Source organism: Lepeophtheirus salmonis, chromosome 9 (genome assembly GCF_016086655.4).
Source record: "Lepeophtheirus salmonis chromosome 9, UVic_Lsal_1.4, whole genome shotgun sequence".
Taxonomy (NCBI): Eukaryota; Metazoa; Arthropoda; class Copepoda; order Siphonostomatoida; family Caligidae; genus Lepeophtheirus; species Lepeophtheirus salmonis.
The window spans coordinates 11,975,913-12,000,940 of NC_052139.2; the positions used below are offsets into that span (position 1 = coordinate 11,975,913).

At 31.1% G+C, this 25,028-nt stretch overlaps 1 protein-coding gene across 1 annotated transcript in view; it reads right to left on the minus strand.

Moving 5' to 3' along the window:
* Positions 1 to 25,028, minus strand: part of LOC121124374 (hemicentin-2) — a 256,662-nt gene that overhangs the window by 1,241 nt on the left and 230,393 nt on the right. Inside the window, exons 3-5 of the mRNA XM_071891276.1 lie at positions 3,253 to 3,455; positions 2,941 to 3,195; positions 344 to 2,872 (exon numbers count right to left, since the gene is read on the minus strand). Of these exons, the coding sequence (XP_071747377.1) occupies positions 344 to 2,872; positions 2,941 to 3,195; positions 3,253 to 3,455 (2,987 nt within the window). The remainder of the gene's footprint in view (positions 1 to 343; positions 2,873 to 2,940; positions 3,196 to 3,252; positions 3,456 to 25,028) is intronic.

Sequence of the window (25,028 nt, forward strand, 5' to 3'; positions counted from 1 at the left end):
CCATTAAAAGTACCGAATTAGTTTGGTCACTAAAAGTAATAAGGTCTTAAATAAGTTTAGGATTTTCAGACCGAACTCCAGCACTAATATTTATGTATATAGGAATACGTATAAAAACTTATGACTCACATAAAGAAAGTCTTTTTATTCTGAGATGTACTTATTACTTGAGATGTACTTCCATTACAAAATATTCATACAAACTCCAGGAAATAAAAATCTTGTCATAAGATTTTTATCATTTAAATACATATTTAAATGATAAAAACGAAGGGTACAGAAGTACATTATAATAGAACTTATAAGCACTATTATATATGAAACATATAGCAGGGTTACTAACCTCTTCTTTCCCTTTTGCCAAAGACGTCATGTTCATCACCATATGGAAAGTAGGAAGCATTGTTTACTCGATTAATGGTAGAGTATCGTGTTGGTGGACGGTCTTCATTATTTAAAGAGCAATTCATTTCCTTCTTTTGATGATAGAAAGAGGATTTGAGATTCCATAAGGATGATGAGGGATCAAGGGAAGATCCCTCTGAATTCATTAAGTTGTTCTTCTTTTCATCATAGAAAGAAGAAGCATTTTCTTCATTCTCTTCTTTGGATGACTCACCTGCGATCCCTTTGTTCTCTAACCCAAAACTTGAAGAGGACATTGTGTATGCTGAAGGTGTATGATGATTATGGTTCTGGCTTTTAAAAGAAGTCCTTCCACTTATAAAGTAATAACATTTGAGCACAACAATGACCATTCCTATGAGGAGTACCAAAAAAATAAAGCTGATGAAGATTATCCATGACTCATTAGGTCCTTCTTCAGCGGATGTTGTGGTTGTGGCTGCGTCGTCCACTACAAGAGCCTCTTCATAAGGACCACAAATGAGTGGATTTGAAAAAAGACAAAATCGAACTCGGATGCTCTCGTAGTTTTGTAGTACAACGTTTCCGTAATGATCAGGCCCTAGGTTAAACTCTTTTAAATGTTTCCAAGTTCCATCCGAGTCTTCTGTTTCAATTTGTGCGACAAGTCTGAGTGCAAAATCTGATGATCGGAATGATAATATTTCTCTTGATTTTTCAAAATGAACTTTAGAGGGTCTGGGAATGCGAGATACGTCTGTTTTTGTAATTGCCATAACTTCGTTGGAGTAATTACTTTCTCCCATGAGATTGGCTGCCTTCACTTTGAAGAAATACCGTGTATTTTGATATAGATTGGTGATATTGCATGGGTTTTGAGAAACACATTTTTGATAGCGAAAAAGTAGGAGATCGTCATGCTTATTGTACTGAACAATGAATAGAGTGTCATTAAATCCACCATTAAACCCCTCTCTCCAACCTAATTTAACTGAATTAAAGCCAACGTCAATGATCCAAGGGGATTCTGGAGTGTCTGGTTGGCTTTTTTTTTGTAATTTGATGTTACTTCGCTTGCTTCCCATAGAATTAATGGCAGTACAGCTGTAATCACCATAATCCCCTGGTGAAACGTCTGGCACTTTGAGGTATCCTGTATATTCATCTTCTTTACCGGGACCTACTGGGTGCATATTCATTTCATAAGCACTTTCCCGTAAAAGCCTCTGTCTAAAGGACCATTCTATTCTTGGAGTTGGAAACGCTCTAACAGAGCACCGTATATAAATTTTATCAGCCAGATCAGCTGCTATTTTATTAAATTGGTTTATCATAATAGGTGCATGCTTTATTTTTAACTCCGTTGAAGACTCTACTCGATCAATTTCGTTTTCAAATCTACACACGAATTGTCCTTTATCTGAAGGGAGCAAACGATTGGCAGGAGACATTCGTTGGGGGCCGACAAATTTAAGGACAGAATAAACATTTGTTCCACGTTCAGCATCAACAGGCTGCTCAGATGTATATATTTGATAAACTTTTGATTCAGAGTCCCTGATTAGCTTGCCGTCTTTAAACCATCTCACAACTGGCTTGGGTTTTCCAATTGCTCCACATGAAATCTGAAAATTTAAGTCTCCTTCTTTTCTGATCAGTTTGGGCTGTAATCGAGCGATCATTTTAGGAGCTTCATATACTTTGAGTGTGACACAGGAAAATGATCCATCTCCTAGATCATTGTGAGACTGACAACAATAACGGCCTTCATGACTCAAAAGTACTTGATGCAGTGTAAATTCCTGACCCCCAAAAATGGATGTTATATTTTGATTTCCTTCATCTTTCCACCAACTATATTGAGGTAATGGGAAACCCGGCGGATTAGCCTCACATCGGAGAGTTAGACTTCTCTCCACAACTCCAATTGGATTTCTTGGCATTATTATAGCATTACCAGGACGATGTCGTATGTGTATCTGCATTGTGCCATTTGATATTCGAACTATTTTATCGGGAGCAATTGAGGAAGGATCCATGTGATTGGTTGCAGAGCAAACGTAAATTCCAGCATCATATGGACTTAATGCTCTAATTTTTAACTTATTACCTGGCTGGTGAAAGTTGTGATCATTTTCCTTGAACCATTCAATTTTTATGGGAGAGGGATTCGCTCGTACCATGCAATCCACGACAATATCCTCATTTCTATTCATTTCTCTGGAATCAGGCAGTGTTATAACTGGAGGAAAAAGAACTGACACTTTAATTTCTTCATGAACAACCCGCCCCAGGCCATTATCAGCTAGACACATGTAGGATCCAGAATGCTGTATGTTGGCACGACCAATGTCATAGTCAAATGCTGTTGTTAAGATTTGATCTCGCTTCATCCATCTGACTTTATGAACTAGGGGTTTGGAGTCCACACGACATGTTAGTTTTGCTGTTCCACCTTTGATAATCCGATATGGATTATGTGGACCGACTTTGATTCGGGGGAAATCTAAAATATGGAGAATAATTTTAGTATATAGTTAGACTTCTAAAAGATCATTATAAATATGTACTCACAATTAACGTTTAATTTGATAGAATTAGTCAATTTCTGAATTTGTCCAAGGGCTCGATTCCATACAGAGCAGAAATATGAAGTTTGATCATCTGATTTCCTAGGGATTATGGATAATATAGAGTATGTGGGATCATCTTTATCATTTCCTTTAATTATCTCTGCTTCTAGTGACTGGGTTCCTCCCTCATTAAACCATGTAATTTGAGGTGTTGGGGATCCCCCAATAGATGAACACGTTAGATTTAGTTGTTGTCCTAAAATAATAAATACACATATGAGGTGCTTCATATAAAAAATGATTAGAAACAAACCTTCAGTCGCAATAGGAGAGCTCATTTGAATGCTAGGCGTTGACGGTTTGAGGAGAACAGTTAACTCCACAGATTTAGAGTACAACTCATTGAAAGAAAGTCCAGCCTCTTTGATTCGACATTCAAATTTTCCATTATCACGATTATAGGATGCGTTAATGATGCGTAGATCATAGATCCCAGATTCTATTCTACTATCCACTCTTTAAAAAAAACATAATAAATTATTAATTTAAGTACAAAATAACATTTTCAAGAAAATAATGATTCTAATAATTCATAAATGAATGTACAAGTAAAAGCTATGTATTTTTTATGTTTATTTATACAAAAACAAGCTCAAATTTTTGTTCTCAAAAGTTATGGTGGATTTCATTTGTATTTCTTACACAAATAATCTTCTATTTGTATTTACAAGTTATTGTTATCAAACCTTTGTGTCTCTTACAAATTGCAAGTTAAGTCGTCAAAATTGATCGTCAAATAACGAAGATAGGAAATTGATTGATTTAACTTCAAAGAGACCAATATCAGTTTCTTTAATCAGAAAAAGGTTCAAAAATATATTTAAAAATTATAGAGTATCTTACCACATTTCAAAAATTTGAGTACTAAGCCTATAACTGCCGCAAATAAGTCTATAAAATATTGGCTATTATACATATAAACTAAAAAAGAAAAAAATTGGTATTTTTTATTTTTCTTGATTTATTTAATGTAGACGTACCACATACTCTAGTTGTCTATGTTTGCTACACCTTGTCACCTTATTTTTTTTGTTTATCATTACGTTTTCAAACTTAAAAAAATCATTTTGACGTTCGCCAACTGTTTTGAAATAAATAATTTACCTTCATTATTAATATTAATAATTATTATCATTTATGAGTTTATAAATGTGTTGCTTCGTAGAAGGAAATTCTCTTTGCAGATGTATTAAGTTATTTTTTTAAAGCAGATGTACTCATAGTATTTTTGCAATATTCACATGGTTGTATTTCTACAGTGGCAAATAATACTGCAGAAGACTGGACCACCTATTACACTAAAACAGCATGAGTATGACCAAATATATATAACTATCTGCCTAGCTATCTGATGACAACTACCATCTTTACACACTTGATGACTAATTAGGTCACTAGGTAGAGACATAGCTTCCTATAAAATAAAGTGGTGTAACACGACTGTTAGCTTGAGGATATTTAATTGGCAACGAAAAACTTCCCTCCACTTTTGTGATACCACAGAAGATGTTACATTCTCATTTTTTTAGTTGACCTATGCAACTTTTTTCCCTTTAGGGATCACACAGTTAGACGTCCAGTTGGCGGTGGGGTGGGTTACCGAATTTAAGATTTTTCAGGATGAGGGGGAAGGAAGGGGCATGGGATATTTCAGAGTCCACTACATTGTGAACTGATCACTGTTTCACTGATCAACCAAACCTTTTCAGTTTTTTTTTAATATCAGAAAAAAAGTTGCTGTTGGTAGAAAAACTTTATGAGAAAAAAGTTGTTAAAATCTAAGATTATTTTTTTCAAAAAACTAAGCCCTCCACCCCCTCCCAAAAAAAAAATATAAATAAATTTAAAATATAATCTTGCTGACGCTGTTGTTCAGTTAGATATATTTTCTTTACAAAAAGAGGGAGGAGGGGGAGGTCAAAAATTGTATTTTTTTCCGGACGTCATAAATGTACGAACCCCTAGCAGAATTTACCTTTATATTCAATTAAAAGAGTAAAATTCATGGAAGCAGCGTAGTTAAGTATTTATAGGAGTGTGAATTTTGAAGAATGATTGGAGAAGACAGGATCTGAACATACGGAAAACTGAGTTAAGACCCTTCTTAACATCAGCTACATGTTATTTGTGAAAAGATTATTATTATTATTTTTTTATAGGGGAGGGGAGGAAATGAATTACTGGCGTAAAGATTTGAGTTAGCATTTGTACAAGTAATGAGTTTTTTAGTTAAAGTTCTAAAATTTAAATCTTTAGTCAAAAATAATTGTTGAATTAAAATTCGTAATGACCAATCTTAACTGAAACTTGGGATTTCATTTTAAAACACATAAAATTCTGGCCCTATTTTTCTCTGATATGTTGTTGTATTTAATAAAAGAAAAAAACGACTTATTTATGAGAAGGAAATTTTCTATTTTAATTCCAGGAATCATATGTTCCATGACCCCTCTGACTAAAAGCTGCTGTCAAGTTTTTTTTAATTATATTTTTGTTGTTTTCAGAATTTGGAAATTGAAACTTTTCTTTATTTATAATTTGCTTGTCAAAATAGTTAAAAAAATTATTGTCTTCTCTACAAAATTCAATTGTATTTTTCAAAATTGGCATTAATAAAAAAATAAAAACACATTCTCTGAAAATTGTTAAAGATTTGTCAAAAATAAAAACTTGGCCATGGACCTGATAGTCCATTGGATATAGCTAAATACATCGTTCATTATCAATATACGAATATTGGTACCTCTGGATATTAATTTATCTTATTCAAAACTCGAAGATTTCTGCATATTAATTATAATATCATCTCATGAATGAAATTAAAATGCATGATAAAATTTCCAACCTGTTCATTTCATTCATAGACGTACGTATGATTAATGCCCTACAATTTTAATGAGTAACGTATACATAAATGCAAACAGACGAATAATTAATTTTGTTATTTTTTCGAGTGAAACATTACATATGTTTCTTAGAAGTATATCTTTCATAAAAAAATTACTATTAAGGTTTGAAGGCAAAAAAAAATTTTCTTTTTTAAATGAAAAAGAAAAACCTGCAAACTTAATTACATAATTACACAGCAGACTGTGGTCGACTCTTGGCAAAATTAATTATAAATTTTATTCATTCTCAAAATACAAGTATCAATGGTATTTCATTCAGAAGTATATATATACATTATATTCATTTGATACGTCAATACAAAAACAATCTTAAATAGAAATAAAGAAAATGTAAAATTCTTAATATATTATTTACGTCATACATATCCGTTTTCACTTTATAGGATAACTAGCTGTAGTAAACCGCATTCCCAGAGTAATTAGGCAGTTATAGAATAATCAATAATATTATGGGTCCAAAAATTCATTCACATACTTAATTAAATGTAATTTTTTAAAAGGTTTGAACATAAGATAATATTTTACGGCAAATTTAAAGCTGTATGAGAAATAATAGCAACTTAATCCCAGTGTTATATACGTAGAGTTGTTAATATTGGCTAAATTGAGATAATGTTATAAAAATTATGGTAACTTTAAGAGACGACATATCTGGTCAGAGAGATAACAATAAAATATAGTTTTCGCTGATAGGTAATAATTTTTAAAATAGGGAGGAATAATTAAAATAACATTTATATTTTGCAAATACACAAGAACGTCATCTATCCCAGAATATGAAAGAAAATTTTTAGTAAAAGTATTTATTGAATAAACAGCACATTGTTTCATTTAATAAAATTATGTGCTATTTATTAAATAAAACTTGTGCTTCAATTTGTCCTTCCTCACCTGGGGTAGAATATACTTTTGGGTATTGGTGATATATAAAAAAATTTTAAATTGACACCCAACGCATTTTAGCTAATATTCACTTTTCTAAAAATGCGTTTGTTCTCCGGCACCATTATAACACAGGGGTTGGAAAGTCCGGGCTTAATAAAGAAAACACGTTTTTGTTTATTCAAAATTGGCTTCTTTTAAATTATTTTTATTTATTTATATTATATTTTTTTTATTTGCTTTATGAATTGGAGTCCCATAACACTTTTCAAGCCTTTGCTTAGTTTGTATGAACTAATTTTTTCCCGATAAAGAAGCAGTCTAAAGTTAACCCACAAAACTGTTTTGAAAGTAAATAAAGTAGCATCACACTTAGCACAATAACTAAAAAACGAACTGCAATGAAATTATGACAGCTGTCTTTTGAAAGTTGATACTTACTGAAGATAAGATGAAGAAAAAAAAATAGAAAAATTTATGGGTGAAGCCCGGTACGTTTCAGCCCATGTGTTCGTACCGGTATACCGAACAAATGCAACTGTATGTGTTTTTTTTTATTAAAGAAGGAACCAAAAAAACTCTTATGATAGGGAGAGACAGGTAAATGCTATAAATATCTACATATATACAATAATAAACAGGTGAAAATAAGTCCCCATGGGATATTTGAGAATATTTTTTATTTCTTTGTTGTTGATGGTTTTTGTACTTTTTTTGTTTTTTACTTTTATACTTTCCTTACTTTAAAACATTTATGGGACACCTCCTCAAGATGAATAAAAACAATACAAAAACTATAAACAAGTGCAGAAATGTAATATGGAATTACCCATTAATCGAAGCTTTGATGAAACTAGAAATTGCAAAAAGATCAAATATTAATTTCAATCAAGTTTTTTGTAGAATGTACAAAATTAATTATGCAACTTGTTACTACTTTGGCTATATATGGTGGCTTAACTCAAAAACCATCGCCAACAAAAATCAAAAAAATAGAAATGCCGAATACATTTATTTTTTTTACATCCTATAGGTTATTTTCCAAATATTTCATTGACACAGATACGTCTATTCTAGACTTTGTACTAAAATTTCTTGGATAGGTCGATATATTTAATGTTGTTAACTATAGTTTTGACTTTCATTTGATATATGATTCTTAATTTAGTTTCAATATGGCCCTTCAGATCAAATCTATCATTTTTTTATTTATTTCATTCTTTGCAGTCCAATGTTTCATAAGCATATGACGGTCATTTATAAAGTATAATATTCAACTTTCATGTTATATGAATATTAATGTTAACTAAAGCTGAGAAAATTTGTTTGATATATGTCATAAGGTTGCAATACGCCTTTCATATAAAATATATCAATTTTTAATTCTTTCATTTTTTACAGAGCAATATTTCAAAACCATGTGTTATTTTGGTCAATTATAAAGTTTTTTAAAAAGTTTTTAGGATAAATTGTGACACATAAGATTGCTAATTATAGTTTAGAGCCTTTGTTTGATATAATACTTAATGTGAACTTTCAAACAAAATCTACTCATTTTAAATTCGTTCATTCTTTACAGCCCAATATTCCGTTGGCATATTTTAGTCAAATATAAAGTTTGTATTCTACTTTTTTGGATGAGTTGAGGTATTAAATATTATTACTATAGTTTAAAATCTCCTTTTTACTAATTAAACTTATTTTTTTCCCAAAATAATCATTTTTTAAATAAAATATATTTATTTGTATCTCGTTCATTATGTGTTTTAACCTTTTTGCAACTTTAAGTGCAACATGTGAGGCCTCCAGAGGATTAATCCAAATCATTTGTCAATAGGAACGAGTGATAATTCCTAAAAAAAATCAAAAGTAAACTGGACTTAATTTCAGAAAATATTATTACAACTTGCTATTGTGTTGACAAGCCACACATTTAGTCATAATAAATAATATGTTGAATAGGCATATTTTTATAGAATAATTATATTTCATTAATCAAGGAGATTTATGCATTAAATTGTCAAAATAATTTTTGAATATCAATTAAACTTTGTTAGAAAGAAATACTCATATGATGAGGAGTGTTGATTAAATTATTTTGCTGGAAGTATCTTCAAGAGCAAAAAAAGTTATTGGTTGTACATTCAACTGCTCCGTTTTCAAATTAAAATAATTATCTCCTTGCAAAAATAAATTTTCTCTGGGGAGAATAAAAAGACTTATAATGGCAAAGTTTAGGACTTTGAAACCATTTTAGTTTGTAAAAAATGGTACCATTGGTTCAAAAATTTTAAGGCTCTTGAAACAACACAAATATGATGATTAGAGTAAAAAATTGTACTTATATATTCTTAAATATTCGGCTTATCATTTAAAACTTTTTTGCACATTGTTTATAATCAATTAAGGGGTGTGGTTCAAATAGATGCTCAATGACTTCCCTATTTTATCACAAATAACACAAGATAATGTTTCTTCATTTTCGTTAAACAAGTATCACTTCAAAAAAGATTAAATTTTGATATGTGATGTTGGATTAAATGGGGACACTGCAAATCATTTTTAGACTCATAACTTGACTCAAAAATCCCAGTTTCCTCAAATTAGAGTATCTTGCACCACGCTAAAAGTGACTTGAGAGGGCACACACTTTGAAAAAAGTCAGTTTTTTAATAGATTCCAGCAGAACTCCACAGTCAGGCACTTTCAACAGTTTAATTGATATTCCCGAGTCAAAATGAGTTACCTAAGTTACTTTATACATTGTACAAAATAAAAATGACTTTATTATTACAATTGTTCAACTGCTTATTATGCAAATAAGTACATTTTATTTTTGGGGTGTCTCTTCTAGCCGATTCATTCCATATTTAGGACTGAAGACTGCAATCCCTCCCAGTGCAGTCGTACATACGTATAAAGTTCCGTCCTTGATAACTTTACTCAACTTTATTCTTTCTTTGCCTAATCAGTTCTAGTAGTGGAAGTCCTAAGGATTGTGAAGGATCGGTCAAAGGACTGATAGGACCGGTCCTACGACTGGATTAAACTGGACCAAAGAAATAGAAACCGACTCAACACTTTGATTTTTTACTCATAACAACTACAGTTCAAAAGACCCAAAAATTACAAATTTTGAACATAACATATAATTTTGTACCAACTAAAATGGCTTGAACCACGACAAAAATGGGCTGAGAGGCATAAATCTTTGCCTCAACTTGTTTTTTTGCTTGTCCAAAGTAGAAAAAGTCTTTGCGCATGGTGAAAAAAAATATAGTCCCAAAGGAGGGAACAGTCTAATGTACATAATATACATAAAAATATCGCTGATAAATATATCATACAAAGACAGGCAAAAATCCATTATTTGTAATTTGATACTCCTTCTTTTTCCCTCATTTATCATCAAATAAATTTATTTAGTAGGCATACTAAGAAAATAGCTACTACCTACAACCGTACGTTCATTCCTGGGTGTTGTTGTTTTTTTGGTTGTAATAAATATAATTGTTAATTAATGGAGGCATATTGTAAAAAAACATGGAGTCCAACTGGTTTTTTTCTTATCATTATTATCTCCCCTCATAAGGTTTCATGACGTAACAAATCGTCAAAACCTGTCATATAATATATATAAATTGAAACTCATAAATTCAAATTGTACATGTTTCATCACTAAAGATAAGGACTCTGTTACAATACATGCCGTGAATCAACATAAAAAACAACAAAAAAAGTAAAGAAATCCGTATTCAATTATTGTATTAAATAAAAATAAATTTTACTTATTAAAGACATTGTATTCAAATTTCTGGGATGATTTAATGTACCCAAGAGTGTTAATTATAGTTCACAGCCTTCATTTGATTCAATTAATATGTACGAATGTAATGCAAGCACCAACTCTAGTATCGTGCTTGGGGAAGCTAGCGATTTCGAGCAAGTAACCTCAAAAATTATTGGTAAATTACAATAATATATATTATCCAGGGGATAATACAGGGTTGATCTTATCTATTACTACACATTTTATTGTTTTCAATTTTTCAAGAGTAAAATTTAAACTTTTTATAAGGACATTTATTTAACAAAATCGTCTTAAAAAAGTGCTCCACACAACTTTTATTGAATATGTGAGCTCACAACTCTACAAAATTGCCTCTATACGAGCCCTAGATACATTGCAGGCCTTGACTATATTGCCAGACTCGAATTTGGTCCACTCCTTCTTGATGGAGGCCTATAGAGACTGGATAATCCTATAAGGAGTAGCACACATCCTTTCCTCCAGGTGCACCTAGCTTTGTACAGTAGTCCAAGGGGTTTGTGTCTGGAGAGGAAGGCGGCCACAAGTTGAGGTCTCAAAAAATACCTAAAGTTATCTGTGAGGAAGGCCTGGATCTTAGCAGAGCAATGACACGTAGCTCAGTCTTGAGTAAAAATAAAGTTGTCACCGAACTTTTCTCTGGTCAATGCTAGCACTTTAATTATCCAGAAGGTCAATGTAAGGATCTAAACGGAGCAGCTCCTTCCTCTCTACAAAAATGGGAAGGCAGATTTCACCTGGGCTTGTCACAACGCCCAAGAACATGGTGGCAGGGAATAAGTTTCTGACACGATAAACCTGAGCTCCTTCGATATTGCCAATGTGAACATGCCGCGTGAGAGAAGCTACAAAATTTCCTCCTCTGTTCCTCCATTTTACACATTCACATTTGTAATGTTTTTGATTGAGTCGAAACTTTACATTCAGAATCTTGTGTCACAAAACCTATCATGAACCGAGTTTGAAGATAATCGCCGAATAAATTTCCAATTAATTAAATTTAAATTAAGTTTACCACTAGATACGATCAACCCTTTATAACACTGTTTATTCCACGATGAGTTTTGCTCGTGGTCATCTAAGCAAGTTTGTATAGACAAAGTTAGTCAAGGGCCAAGGTGAGAGAAGATGATAGCCTAAGAGGAAGAAAAAAAAACAATCATCTTTTCCGTTGTAAAGTCTTAAAGCAAGCCTTGTATGATTAAGAATGTATTTCCCAAGCGTCGAATTAAAAAGCTGGATCATCTCATCGCCCATTCTTCCTTTGCTTCTCCTATTAGAACAAGGATATTGAAACAAAATGTTTTATAAGAACTAAATTTTTAATATTTCATTTTACTCATGTTTATATGCAAAATAATATTTATTAATACTTAATTTTATTATATCGTTTAAAATTGACTGCTTATTGTTATTATGAGGCACTAATGTATAAGTAGGATTAATGGAGTATGCAAGATACAAGCTCCATATACTTTTCTGGAGAGATTTTTATGTCCCGTAATAGGAATTCATAAAGTGTGTTAACTATGGAGAGTACAAAATAGCACATATACTCCAGTGCCTAACGAGAATGGAAAAATCATGAATGTATTTATTTAAATAGTATGAGATGTATTTTTGAACTTTGATATTATCTAAGTGGTAAAATACACTTACACATCTGTGTATGTTTATATTTAGATATCTAACCAATTTTTGGTGAAGTACAGGGTGTGTGTCAACTTCATTTACACCCAATGTACAGGGTTATAAATATAGCATGGCTTGTTGTGACAGATTCTACACTCTTACTTTAAAGAGATACCAGGTTGAATAATATAAATGAAAATATGTCCTGTTTATAAAACTATTTTGTTGGAAGACAATTAATTCACAAATGGCACTCCAAGAAAACAACGGAATAAAAATTAATGCTCTTCTTGACACCCAAACTTCTCAAACGAAAATTGCAGAGATTGTTGTGGTAGTAAAGTTTGGAAGCTAGTAATTGGTCAGGATTTCTATGCAACAAGCTGGAACTGTTATGGACTTATGAACCGGCGCTGAGTCATGTTAGCCCATCCCAAGTTTGACTTGCATAAGGATGGCAATGTTACTATTATTCGGTGACAAAAATGTCAGGGTCACTCATAGTTTCGACACCGTGTTAAAAATATAATTGATGCAGGAGGTTTTGTTATTGAATTTTGAAAATTTCAATTGAAATAAATTGACTTATCAAAAAGTTATTTTGGATTAAATATTTTATTGTTTGACCCGCCATTTTTTGTCGTACACTCTGTAAGTATGCACTCACATCTTTTTAGGTCATCAAAATTATATAAAAAAATACTGCATTGGAAAATGCATCTACAATCTACTACATATCATATCATATAAATATGTATGTATGCATATAAATTAGAAATAAAATAAATATTTTGCTTATATTATTTAATCGACAAGCCTATTCAATGACTACATTCAATAAATTAGAAACATATACATACTTTTATAGTATACAAATATAAATGCCTGACATATTCATAAGTTTACTTTATGATACTGACGCCAGATTAGAAAAATGTAGTGATTCATTGTACTTGCTATTCAAAGCTAATTTTGTTCATATAGTATAAAGTAGAATCATAGAACTAGATCGTCTCAGTATTCAACATATCGCTACCATGGATGGATTACGCCAGAACCTTAAATACCAAGAACCAAATGCCCATCCCCCTCCCCACCTTTGCAGAATGTTGATAGTTATCATAATACTAAAATTGCCTATTGTTTCAATTCAATTTCCTTATTTTAAACTTTAAGGAAAATTGTCTCTTTTGAAAAAAATATTATAAACGTCAGCTTTCATAAAATAAAAAAAACTTTTCTGTCAAAATCGTCAAAAAAGCCGAACAGGCCAAGCCTAACTCCCCTAAAAAAATTATTTGTCCACTCCTCATGACCTCACCCATTTATAATTTGTGCTACTGATGCAAAATCACGGAGGAGTACAACAAGACATTTAATCTCTGAACAGAGCAAGGAGAGACAGTTGGAAAGAGAAAAGAAGATTCTCAATTTTTCAAAATTTTACTTCCTAAATTTAATTTATCAAGTTAAAATCCTCCCCCCCCACAAGAAACTTTTTAAATTACAGTGCCATGTTATTGTGAAGAGGGAATTGTTGAGGCTTAAAGATTGTAATCAGCAAAGTTCTTAGAAATAAAAAAATTGGTCCTACTTAAAATCGCCAAAATTGATCCTCACAATATACAAATTATATTTAGACAGATTTTATTCGAAGGGCCATATTGGGGACAAAATAAGCCCTTGAAATCAAATGAAGTTTCCAAAATATAGCAAACACTCTTGAGTATCTTAACTCATAACAGAAGTTTCAAAATAGATTCAATTATTGACTTAAATATGACCATGAAAATTTGGGCTGTATGTATATAAGAAGTAAAAAAGATACACTGGGTTTTCTCCATTTCTTCATTTTTTAAAAAAGGATTACTTTTATGTTGACGCCCCACACATTTCCTTTCATTCCACAGTTGAATCTCTTCATTTTTGTAAGGATAATTAATGTATATATTCATAAATGAATAAGTTGCAACCCCTTTGATTTTTGAATAAATTTCTCATGTATTTTCATATTGAAATCAACGATATATTTTGTATCATGTTGTTAAATCTCTCACAATAGATGTATTAGTAAATTTGTGAAACTCTCATCATTATTGTCTTATTGTCTAAAATAGTTCATCAACCGTGGATTGAAATATGATCATATAAAAGGTTAATCATAATATAATAAACGGCAGGTGTGGAGTGATTATCATCAATGAAATATATATATGTTATACCTGAATATCCTTTATTGTCAAGGATCTCCAGGTGGTACCTACCTTCTAAAGAAAAGAAGAAGAAAAAAAGTGTCGGTCAAAGTATCTAATGGAAAAATCACGTCTCTTCTTTCTGTTTAATTCATATACAAACCTACATGGGCCTAGATTAGGGAGGTTTGATTGGCAAATTTTTTCGAATTTCAATTACGGCGAGTGCGCAAAAGTTCTCATATGCTTCTAAAATTACCTATGCAAAATAAAATTGTCCTACAAGGTCATTGGTAGGTCGCACGTCTCGATCAAATTATTAAAAAAAGGGAAGGAAAGAGACTTTTTATTGATATATATTTCTTTTATTTAATATGATTTCCTTTGGCTGCTAACATGGCCTCCAACTTGGCCCTAAGCACGTCGCAGAACTTCTTGATGAAGTCCACGGAGATGGGCAACCACTGCTGCTCGACAGAGGTCTGGAGATCATCCAAATATCGTTGATGGCATAGTAGATGGGGAACAGTCTGGTGAGGAGGTTGACTAAACCGACCATTATGCTTTAATCAAGAGCACAATTTCCGGCCTCTCTTGACCCAGTTGGCATTGGTTGCTATTGAAAGGAGTTGCTGATGTCGTCGTAAATAAGAATCCTTCTTCAAATCCTTCACATACCTCCTCACAGTCTATTAATTGACATTGAGAGCTTCAGAATGTTGCTTCATCATTTAGCCTTATTTCTTGGGATTACGGTGTCCACATTGCCCATGATCCCGATATTCCAGCGTCTATCGATGTCAGGGGACCTCTCAAGGTTTGACATAAAGGTGTCATGAAAACAAGACTCCTGGAGTATGCTACTAAACTTGATCTCCTCGACACTTACATACTTGAGCGTGGAACAAATCAAACACTCATTATTGCCTGTTGGCCTCTATGCTGACAATTGTTGATTTTTGAGAATTTGTTTATTAACCGGAATGATCCTTACTTTTAATAACGAAGCCTTGTAAAATATTCACTCTAAAAGTAATCCAGATGGATTAAAAGTCAAGTCTATTTTTACCTCACACACTGTAGATACTGAGAAGACGTTTCAAGATATTTTGCATAAAAAATTTTAGTAGACATTTTTTTAACCTATAGAAAGTGTTTTAAAAGTTTTTTTTTCAAAAATTGCCCTATAATACAAAAAAAAGTGTGGAAAATTTGATGATCCACGTATAGCCTGCAATTTTATTTAACATTTTCAGAAAGGAAAGATCATAATTGTCTCATGTTAATGTCTCATTTCGCTCCGTAGAAAAATAAAAACTTAATAATTAGTTTTTATTTGTTTAGCATAATTAAAAAATACAAAATAATAGTTAATGCTGTATTTTAATCTTTATTGACAAAATAAATAACTTGAACTTGATATGCTACCTACTTAAAAATGACATAGTAGGTAAATGCCATTTTGCATAGATTATTTTCTTACCACATGACAACTTTTCCGAACCATCCGTAATCGAAATTCGAAAAAAGCTTGAAGACATACCACCCTAGCAACTATGTACTTTCATTTGAAGGGAAGGGCTGAGTTTAAATAATATATCTATATAGAATAGTTAGTTCCATTAAAGCGGTTAACACAAAGGCAAGAAAGAATTTTTTTTCAAAAAAAAAGTTAGGAAAAAAAAGTTTAAGCTTATTTATGATCACGCTCAATAAGTTGATATGTAGGTAATTAAATAAAGAAAATATGGATCAAATAACAAATCTTGAATATTTATGAATAGGGTTCAAGCATGATTTTAGAGTCTCTGATTTTTGTACCATCGGAATATTAATTAGGTTACCTTATTAATATTATACCAAACAAAGAAGAGTATAATGTCATGGGCAATTGAATTTAAACAGTGTCATTTCATCTACAATCTCGTATTTTATAAACATTAACTGGGGAAAGAACAGTCAACATTTGTCCTGTCATCATCATTTGCATATTCAGTAAAAAAAAAACCCAATTCAAAGATAAAAATACCTACTAATATAGCCTCAACTATCTTGAAAATGATATTCTTTGAAATAAAAAAAAGACGAATATAAAATATGTTGCAAAAACAAACAAAAAAAACATTTTTTTTTCAAGCACGAATAGGTTTTTTTTAAAACCTGAGGTATGAAACGATTTCCATTTTGTTTACTTTGCTTTTAAATAACAGAACAAAAAACTTCAAAAGCTGATATCATTTTCGCTATTACTAACTTAATTACTAGCACAAATTTACATGCTCCAAAAATTATATATTTTGAAAATTGGAGCATCACTATTTGCAATGTTTATGAATGAAAATACATATGTTGATGAAAAACCTAGATAATTGTGTATCTAAAGTATTTAGAAGCATTATGTAAAACAATATTGTCATGCAATATAAATAATCAAACTTATTTAATTAAAAATGACAATTTTTCTAAAATATATAGAGGGTTATTGATAAGTTTTAAAGGTGGTAATGAACTAAAATCGCCCCTGTACTATATATAAATTGGTAAATTCTAAACACTTAATTGCATGTAAAAAGTTATTCAATTACTAGTGTAAACAGTGTTTTATTTTATTTCTCAATACTGCTATCATTATGATTTAATTCTCGCGGAGAGAACATTTAAATATTTAGTGTCTACGAATGAGTGTGCCCATAAAAGATTGAGAGTAAGACTGAGGCATTGTAGGAGAGTTATAAGTTTAACTCTTTGTTAGACTCGTATTGGAATTGATGATCGATATCGTAGTAATTTCTCGCTATGTTCATACAAAATTATGAGTTAGACTTTTGCATATTTACATTCCCTCATAGTTGCTTGCTCCTAATTTAATAAGACGTCATGACAACTAAGCAGCTTTTCTCCCAAATATTGTTCAAATTGTCTGTTATTCACATACTGGTGGTTTTTAGAAATTATACCTCTCAGTCACAATTTTTAAGTAGACATATTTATATTTTCATAAGAGAAATACTATAAACACATGAGTCTAGATCAGTGGTTACAAACCTGTGGCTCTCGAACCCAATAGAGATTCCGTTTGATTTTTATTGTCCCAGCGCTCTTGCTCCTCCCACTAGTCCTCCCAAATTATGCGATTTCCGGCTAGATTTCACCAAATTTGACAGCACCCAGTATACAAAATCAGTTTGTGGTTATATTTTTTATAAGAAAAGTATGAATACCATGTCAATGTTGGCCAATGCTGCTGGTAAAAAGTCAAAGAGATTTGAAGAGAGGTCATTCTTGACTCACAAACATCTACAACTCCTTTTTAAGAGTTGTAGATGTCTTTTAATTACCTCAAACATTATTTTGTTCTCCGATGAAAAAATTAACAGAGTATATAATTTATCATTCTTAATTGCAGTATATGGCAATTTCTTGAACAAAAAAATGAATATAAAAGTTTAAAATATTTTAAGAACAGGGTTTGTTTCCTAAATACCTATTCTAAAGTATAGCTCTCTATTTAATAGGTTGGGCATCATTGCTCTAAAGGAGCGACTTTCAATTTAATTCTTTTTTATTCGATAAAAAAAAGTATTTGAAAACAATTTGGTTCTCAATGATTGCAGTTTTAATTAAAAAAAAAGCCCTTCAAAAATCAAATTGGATTTATTACAAATCACAGACTTTCCTTGTTGATGCCACCACATGTTTATATTGTATGATATAAATTTCTCAAAACCATAAAAAAACCAATCAATCTACTTTTTATAGCAAGGTAGGATAAATATTTGAATAAAAAAAGATACAAATATTTCTGGATTAATGAAATATAGTCAAGGACATTGCATAGGTAGGTACTAGTAGTGAAACTCGGTACAAGACACAATACTTTTTTGGTTTGGTCTGTAGGGGATGTTTTTAAACTGATTCAAACTGATATTTTGGTCCGGATTGTGATTTAAGACCGTAGACCAAAATTTAATAGCTTTTAAACTGTGAAACAATTTTTCGGTTACAATCCATGGGCCAATTAGCTCCAATACATTGGTTTATTGGTTGTACAACTATAATGTATGCACAAATATATATATGTAATATGTCCTGGAAGACGGAAAATGTTTTTTCAAGTTAGAAATCAGAAGAATGTGTTTTTACTTTCCTCAGCTCTTCATGTTATAATTTAATTCTTGAAGAAAGAGTATCCAAGTAATTAACCAGTGTGTGTACTCATGATAGACGGAGAGTAATAATGAGGGTTGTCTCTGGAGTTGTAAGTGTACGTCCTCGTTGGAGTTCACGTAGAATTGTAATTCTAACCCATTTGTCCTTGCTATCTATGGAGTGGGAATTGTTTTTATTTCTTTTCTGCCTGATCTAATAAAATGTCTTGACTGAGAAGCTCTTCTTATCCTCTACATTATTTCAGTTTGTCAAAGTTACCATTACATTTCTCAGTTTCTTTTATTTTCACATACCGGCTGGACTTGTTTTATGCCACACATTTAACTACATATGACGTGATTTCAATAATTTTTCATCTATAGCATCACTCTAAACTGCAATTTTTATGACATATACTGTTTTATGAAACTGATTCAGAGCGATTTTTTCTTTGAGACTGCTTCAGAGCGATTTTTTCTTTGAGACTGCTTCAGAAGGAACTTATTTAAAAGACTGAACTAGTTAGGTCCACCAAAAATCAGAACGTTCTCCGACCTGTCTAAGATTTTCAGACCGAACTCCAATACTTATACACAAACTGGGGACCCAAAACTTGCAGTATCGATCAATTGTTATTTCATTTCCGTTATTCTCAATAAAAAAGTTTCATGATGTAAACAAAAGACAACGAAAACAAAAATATTACAGCTTTGTTTCTATCACGTGTCTCTAAGGGGAAGAATGTTGGAGAAACTACAAATGACGCAACACGTGCGTGATATCCTCCACGCCGGGGTCAGCGTCGAGAAGGCTGCAAATCGCTCCGGACTGATTACAACATCAAGAAGTCAATTACAGCCTCATGCAGCCAAGAATGATTTAAACTTCTGCCCTAATAATGGGTGACTTTTGGACTCCCTTCATGTGCCCCTTACCTCAACCTCCTGGAATTTTCCGTATGGTGTGTCGTGAACAAGAATGTCTGCCACACCTCTCATTCAAATTTGGATTCACTTCGAGCTGCCATCATGGCAGCGTGGTACAACGTGATTCTATAAAAATCAAGTTCTTCATAATTTAGTAATGCATCTGCAAGCTTTGGGTCTCCCCTTTGTATACGTATATTCACACTCCGTTGATTTAAAATCTAAAATAAATATTACTACTTAAATGGTCAGGTGTGAAATGGTGGTCTAAAAGAATAGAATGTTGTATTTCAAATGGACTTATGCTGTATATTATATAATTTATTTTCTTTTTGTCAATAAATAAAAATCGTAGAATATAATTATCAAAATTATTTATGGGATTTTCTAAAACTCATAAATCTACACTCTCAGAAATTAAGTGTCATTAAGTCTTAACTTCGTCCTACACACACAAGCATACAATAAATATTGCTTGAATGTCTTTATACATAACAGTAAGACTCACTTCCATATAAGTCGAATGTGTGTTTTGACATTTGATTCTAAAATTTGTTTGCATGCAATCTATAAATGAGGGAAAATAACAAAAACGAATCATAAATAACTCTAAAAATATATATTTATAAGGGAGTCAAACTCATTACAAACCTGGCAAATCACCATGATATATTTTTTTTTTTGTATTTTTTTTAAATATATATATATTTTATAATATACAACGTGCAGCCGTTGTTTAACAACGAGCATTGAAAGCCTACAACAGCGCACATACAAAGGTATGGGTTTACCTTTACTTTTGGGGACTAGCTAAAGTGTTGAGCATCAGGGAAAAAATGGATCGCTCAACAAAGTATTCATTTCACAATCGTGGAAAAGGGAGAGTATCCTTGTTGCAATTCGCGCAGAACGAGACAATGTTGAGATTGCAAGATTGTACAAGTCATTTTTCTTCGGAGAGTCAGGATGGAACTGCAAGAATCTGAATGTGAACAAGACCCTTCCCCACGCCAAACTGCAAAGAAAATGCTGAACTGGTTGTGATAGTTTTTTTTTTTTTTTTACTTTGTTGCACGCGGTGTTTGGCCTCTAAACTCACTGAAATTCAACCCTATTGACTGTTTTGTGTATGGTGCAGTTGACGAACAAACCAACAGATGCTGTTGCAACAATAAAATCCCAGTAGATGTCCAGGATTCGTGAGGAATTCCAGAATCTGACAAAGGAAACTGTCATCAAGACCTCCTCCCGTTTTCGTGATAGAGTCGATACCGTTATTTGTTATTTTTATGTTTTCCTTCTTTAAAAGGAGCGGATCCGAAACGGTGTTACGTCGTAACCAAAACAATTTAAAATGTGTTTGATTGTCAGTTGGCAAGGTTGCTGCTTCTTTCCCCACATATCAGTGTTTTGAACTTTGATTGGCTGAATTCCAATTTGCTCTTGTTAAACTTTGAACAATTTCTAAGAATTAACTTTTAAATAATAATTTCAAAGTGAGGAATAGTTTGCAAAACTCTTCAATCTAGTTTAGTATTTTTTTTCTGTTTCTTTCAGGAGGTCACGAGTACACACACACTTATAATTACTCTATGCCCCGATGTTCTTACTTTCAGAATACAATAATAATGATAACAGATATATAAAATAACTTCACACCACCGTCTAGAAATAAAAAGTATCACACGTATTTATGTGAAATTTATATAAATCAATACTTAATTTAGGATTGTAAATCTTAAGCCTTTCTTAAAGTACGATTTTTGTTGTTGTTGCCACCCTGAACAGTGTTTTTTTCTAATGCTGTTAACGTTATTCTTTCAATCTTGTAGATAGAATGTCTAAGGTTATAGTGAATAGTTTATGGAAACACAAAATGAAATCAAAAGTAAAACCATCGTTGTTCTAATGTTAAAATTTTTACCCCTATGGATCAATTAGTGTTGCATCTGTCCTTATTTAGTATTGAAGACTGTTAGTTCTGCCTAATTCAGTCCTATAATAAGTCCTAAAACGTATAAAATTCAGTTCTTCATGACGTTTCTCAACTGTATTTCTTATTTGTTTAGGCCGTTCTTGTACTGATAGTCCTAAGACTGGACTAGACCCATCACAAGTTATAAGGGTAGGTCATAGAATTCTAGACAAATGGAGAAGTCAAGTATCTAACGATTTACAACCCAAGATATATATTAAATGTAGGTAGTATTGCCATGAATGAGGATGTATTGTGATTGTTACAATTATGAAAAAAATTAGATTATAACTTATTTATAAGAGTAATGGATTATTTTACTTTCCGTTTAATTATTAGTCGACCCATAGACTAACTAATTTACAAAATATACAAGTAATTACTTTCAATTAAAACTTTATTTTTTGAAAGAAGTTAAGTAAGACTGAATAAAAAATGGCTTATGAATTCATAATATACTATGTATGTAAATACTTTTGAAAAGAAAAGGTATTCTTACAAAAAAGGAATGTAATTAATTTCTTTTGCATATATAAGTAATACGTATTATAAAAGTTTATTTTTGTCATATTTTTAAATAATTGTTATAATTAGTGCTGAAATATAATGATATATAGATAAGATTATCTATATCAATAATGTAAATTTTTATGTCAGTATGAATGTCTGAAAAAACGTTACAGGGGGTGCACTGTGTATGGTGGACCGGGAAATTTGCCCTAGGAACTTTCGTCCTCATATATATATTATACCATAAATGCATCTTCATTCTTATTTTTTGGGCTTAAAGTCCTCTGTAATTCATTCAATTTGGATGTATTAAATTAAGGCCGTTCAGTATTATAATGAATCCAATCCTTTTTTTAAAGGGTGTACTTTAGCTAAGAGACAAATGGAATAAAGAATACAAACAAAAAATCTTGGATGAGCATCGAGAATTTTGAGTATTGGCCAAAATATAATCCTGCCCAGAATCTGTTGATAGATATGTTGTAATATTCTTTTTATAGATAAAGTTAATACCACATCTGTCTCTAATAACCGATTCTGACCAAGTGCAGTATATTTTGCTACGACCTTGAAAACAACCTCAAAATAAGCCTTCAAGAAGAGGCTTCGCGTAAGTTCATTATTGCAGATTACAATTTACTTACACACTTAAATCAAAAATTGTTATTGCGCTTTTTATTTATAGCCAAAAGTTCTTTATTAGCAGAGGTTTGTACTAAAATTAGGGTTTATACTCACGCTTTACAACTTTAACAATATTATTTTGAAATTAACCATCGGAGTTTGTAAATTTATTACTTGTCACTCTCTGATGTAATCAATGAGTCTTCTTGTCTTTTAATAGGGCCTTTCTCAGGAGGTTTCATTGCTTATAGATATTAAACTTATTTATAAATAGAAGAAGAATATTGTTGTTTTATTTCTTTATTCTTTTTGTTATTGACTAGTAGACCCATTTTTAAGTTATATCTGAGAAGATATATTTTTACTATAATATATAAATATGAATGCAAAAGTACCAAAGGTGAAAATTCTTGAGGCGAAACATCCTACAACTGCTACCAATAGTGCTCCCTGATGTAGATATATCATATACCAATTCAGTATTAAGAAAAAACAACACAATATATTATACAGAGAGCACACTATCAAATGAAACATATTTCGCAGGACTTTAGTTCAACATGTATTAAAATAATATTCCGATGAAAAAAAATAATTACTTGTGAGTCTATACAATTACATAATTTATATGTAAGGGAATTAAAACTAGTTAATAGATGCTTCATGTTCAAATAAATTGATTAGCATTTATATAAAGTATTATTATATAAAATATTATTGTTATCTATATTCACGCAGCCTAACCAGCTTATTATATTTAAATTTTTAATAAATATTATAAACTTAATTGACCATAAATCAATCAAAATCGACCTTTTTTAGAGGCAACTTTTTTTAAATTAAAATATGAAATCTATTTTATAAGTTCGGCTATGATATATATCATTTGAAGAAAAAATAAAAAAAGATATTAGCATCTAAGTAAGGTTCTTCGATTTTTTGGTGGTTATATACTTTTTTATTGAATACAATTAAGATAACGTAATAAATAATTCATTTTTTAAATAGTAAAATGTTTTTATCAATTTATTATTTTCTTTTAATTTCATATATATCATTTTTTCATGTCGAAATATGGCCCTGAATCTTAGTTATACACTAAAAACTCGATTATTAAAAAAAGGCTTTAAAGTCCAAACCTTCATGAATTGCAAGTTTTAATAGTCATATTCGTGTTCTACGGGTTAAGTAACAATAATAAGTGTGGTTTTCAGTCTGCGGGCAGAAATTATGTTGCATTGTGTAATAAGAGCAAATTTTGTATATTCGTTGCACCTTATAACTCCTGGGAGTGCGGGTACTGTGGCTAGTACAGCATGGTATATTGAAATACTTTAAATAGCTTTTTAATCAATTCCAATACTCCCTAAATCATTGTTTTTTTCATAACCAAAAGTATTACATTCTAATTTCATTAGATCTCAGATTTTTTTTACGTCATTGGGGTTTACAAGTTTAAAAATAAAATAAAATTTTCTTATTCACATTATATTTATTTTCTACCTTAAATGGGAATTCCTAATTTATCTTGATGATTTTATATTTAGATTTTCTGGAGTTATTATCGATTAGTCTAGCTCTTTCTAATCGAGGTTAGGAAAAAAAAAATGAAAAGAGATCATAATTATACTGGGATTATTAAATTTTTAAAACGATCGAAAAAGGACGGAAGAATAACTTGTACAAAAAACTTTTTAACCACAAGATCTTCAAGGACAAGGATTTTACTAGTTTTTGTAAATAAAACCGATATATAGTACCCTAATTAACAGAAATATTTAACCATCAAATTTAATTAAAACAAAAACGTTTTTATCGAAAAAAAATTGATACACAATGTTGGAAAATACTAAAAGTGTTCATTGGTATGTACACATTATATAAATGGAATATCTTTAAATAAATGATTATGATTAAGGATGTAAATATTAGATTTAATTGTGGCGATTATCAACATAAAACAAGGGTATGTGTTGGCAAGAGCAAATTATGAATCTTCTTCTTAATTAATCTTCTCTATTTTGAAAATTATAATGTATCATACGGCGTTACACCACTCACCATTTTTTTTATTATGTATTGTGTTTTCATTTGTCTCTTTAACACTTATTACTGTTCTGAATTATGTTTGGTTGAATTTTTGATTGCTCAGCTGTGAACAACTCTCAACAATGATTGAATACTGATGGGGAAGAATTGACTCTCTACCATTAACTGATTTTAGGTCTCTTTTCTGTTACTATTCGATGGAGAGGTTGTGAAGTATAACAAAAATATCAATGTTCTCAATAGTTTTTTCTTTTCAATTCTGTGATGCTAACTTTTTCATTCTTGAGGTAAGAACATCTTAGTATATACACAAGGGTGTCTACAGGGTTATATATATATATATATTATTAAT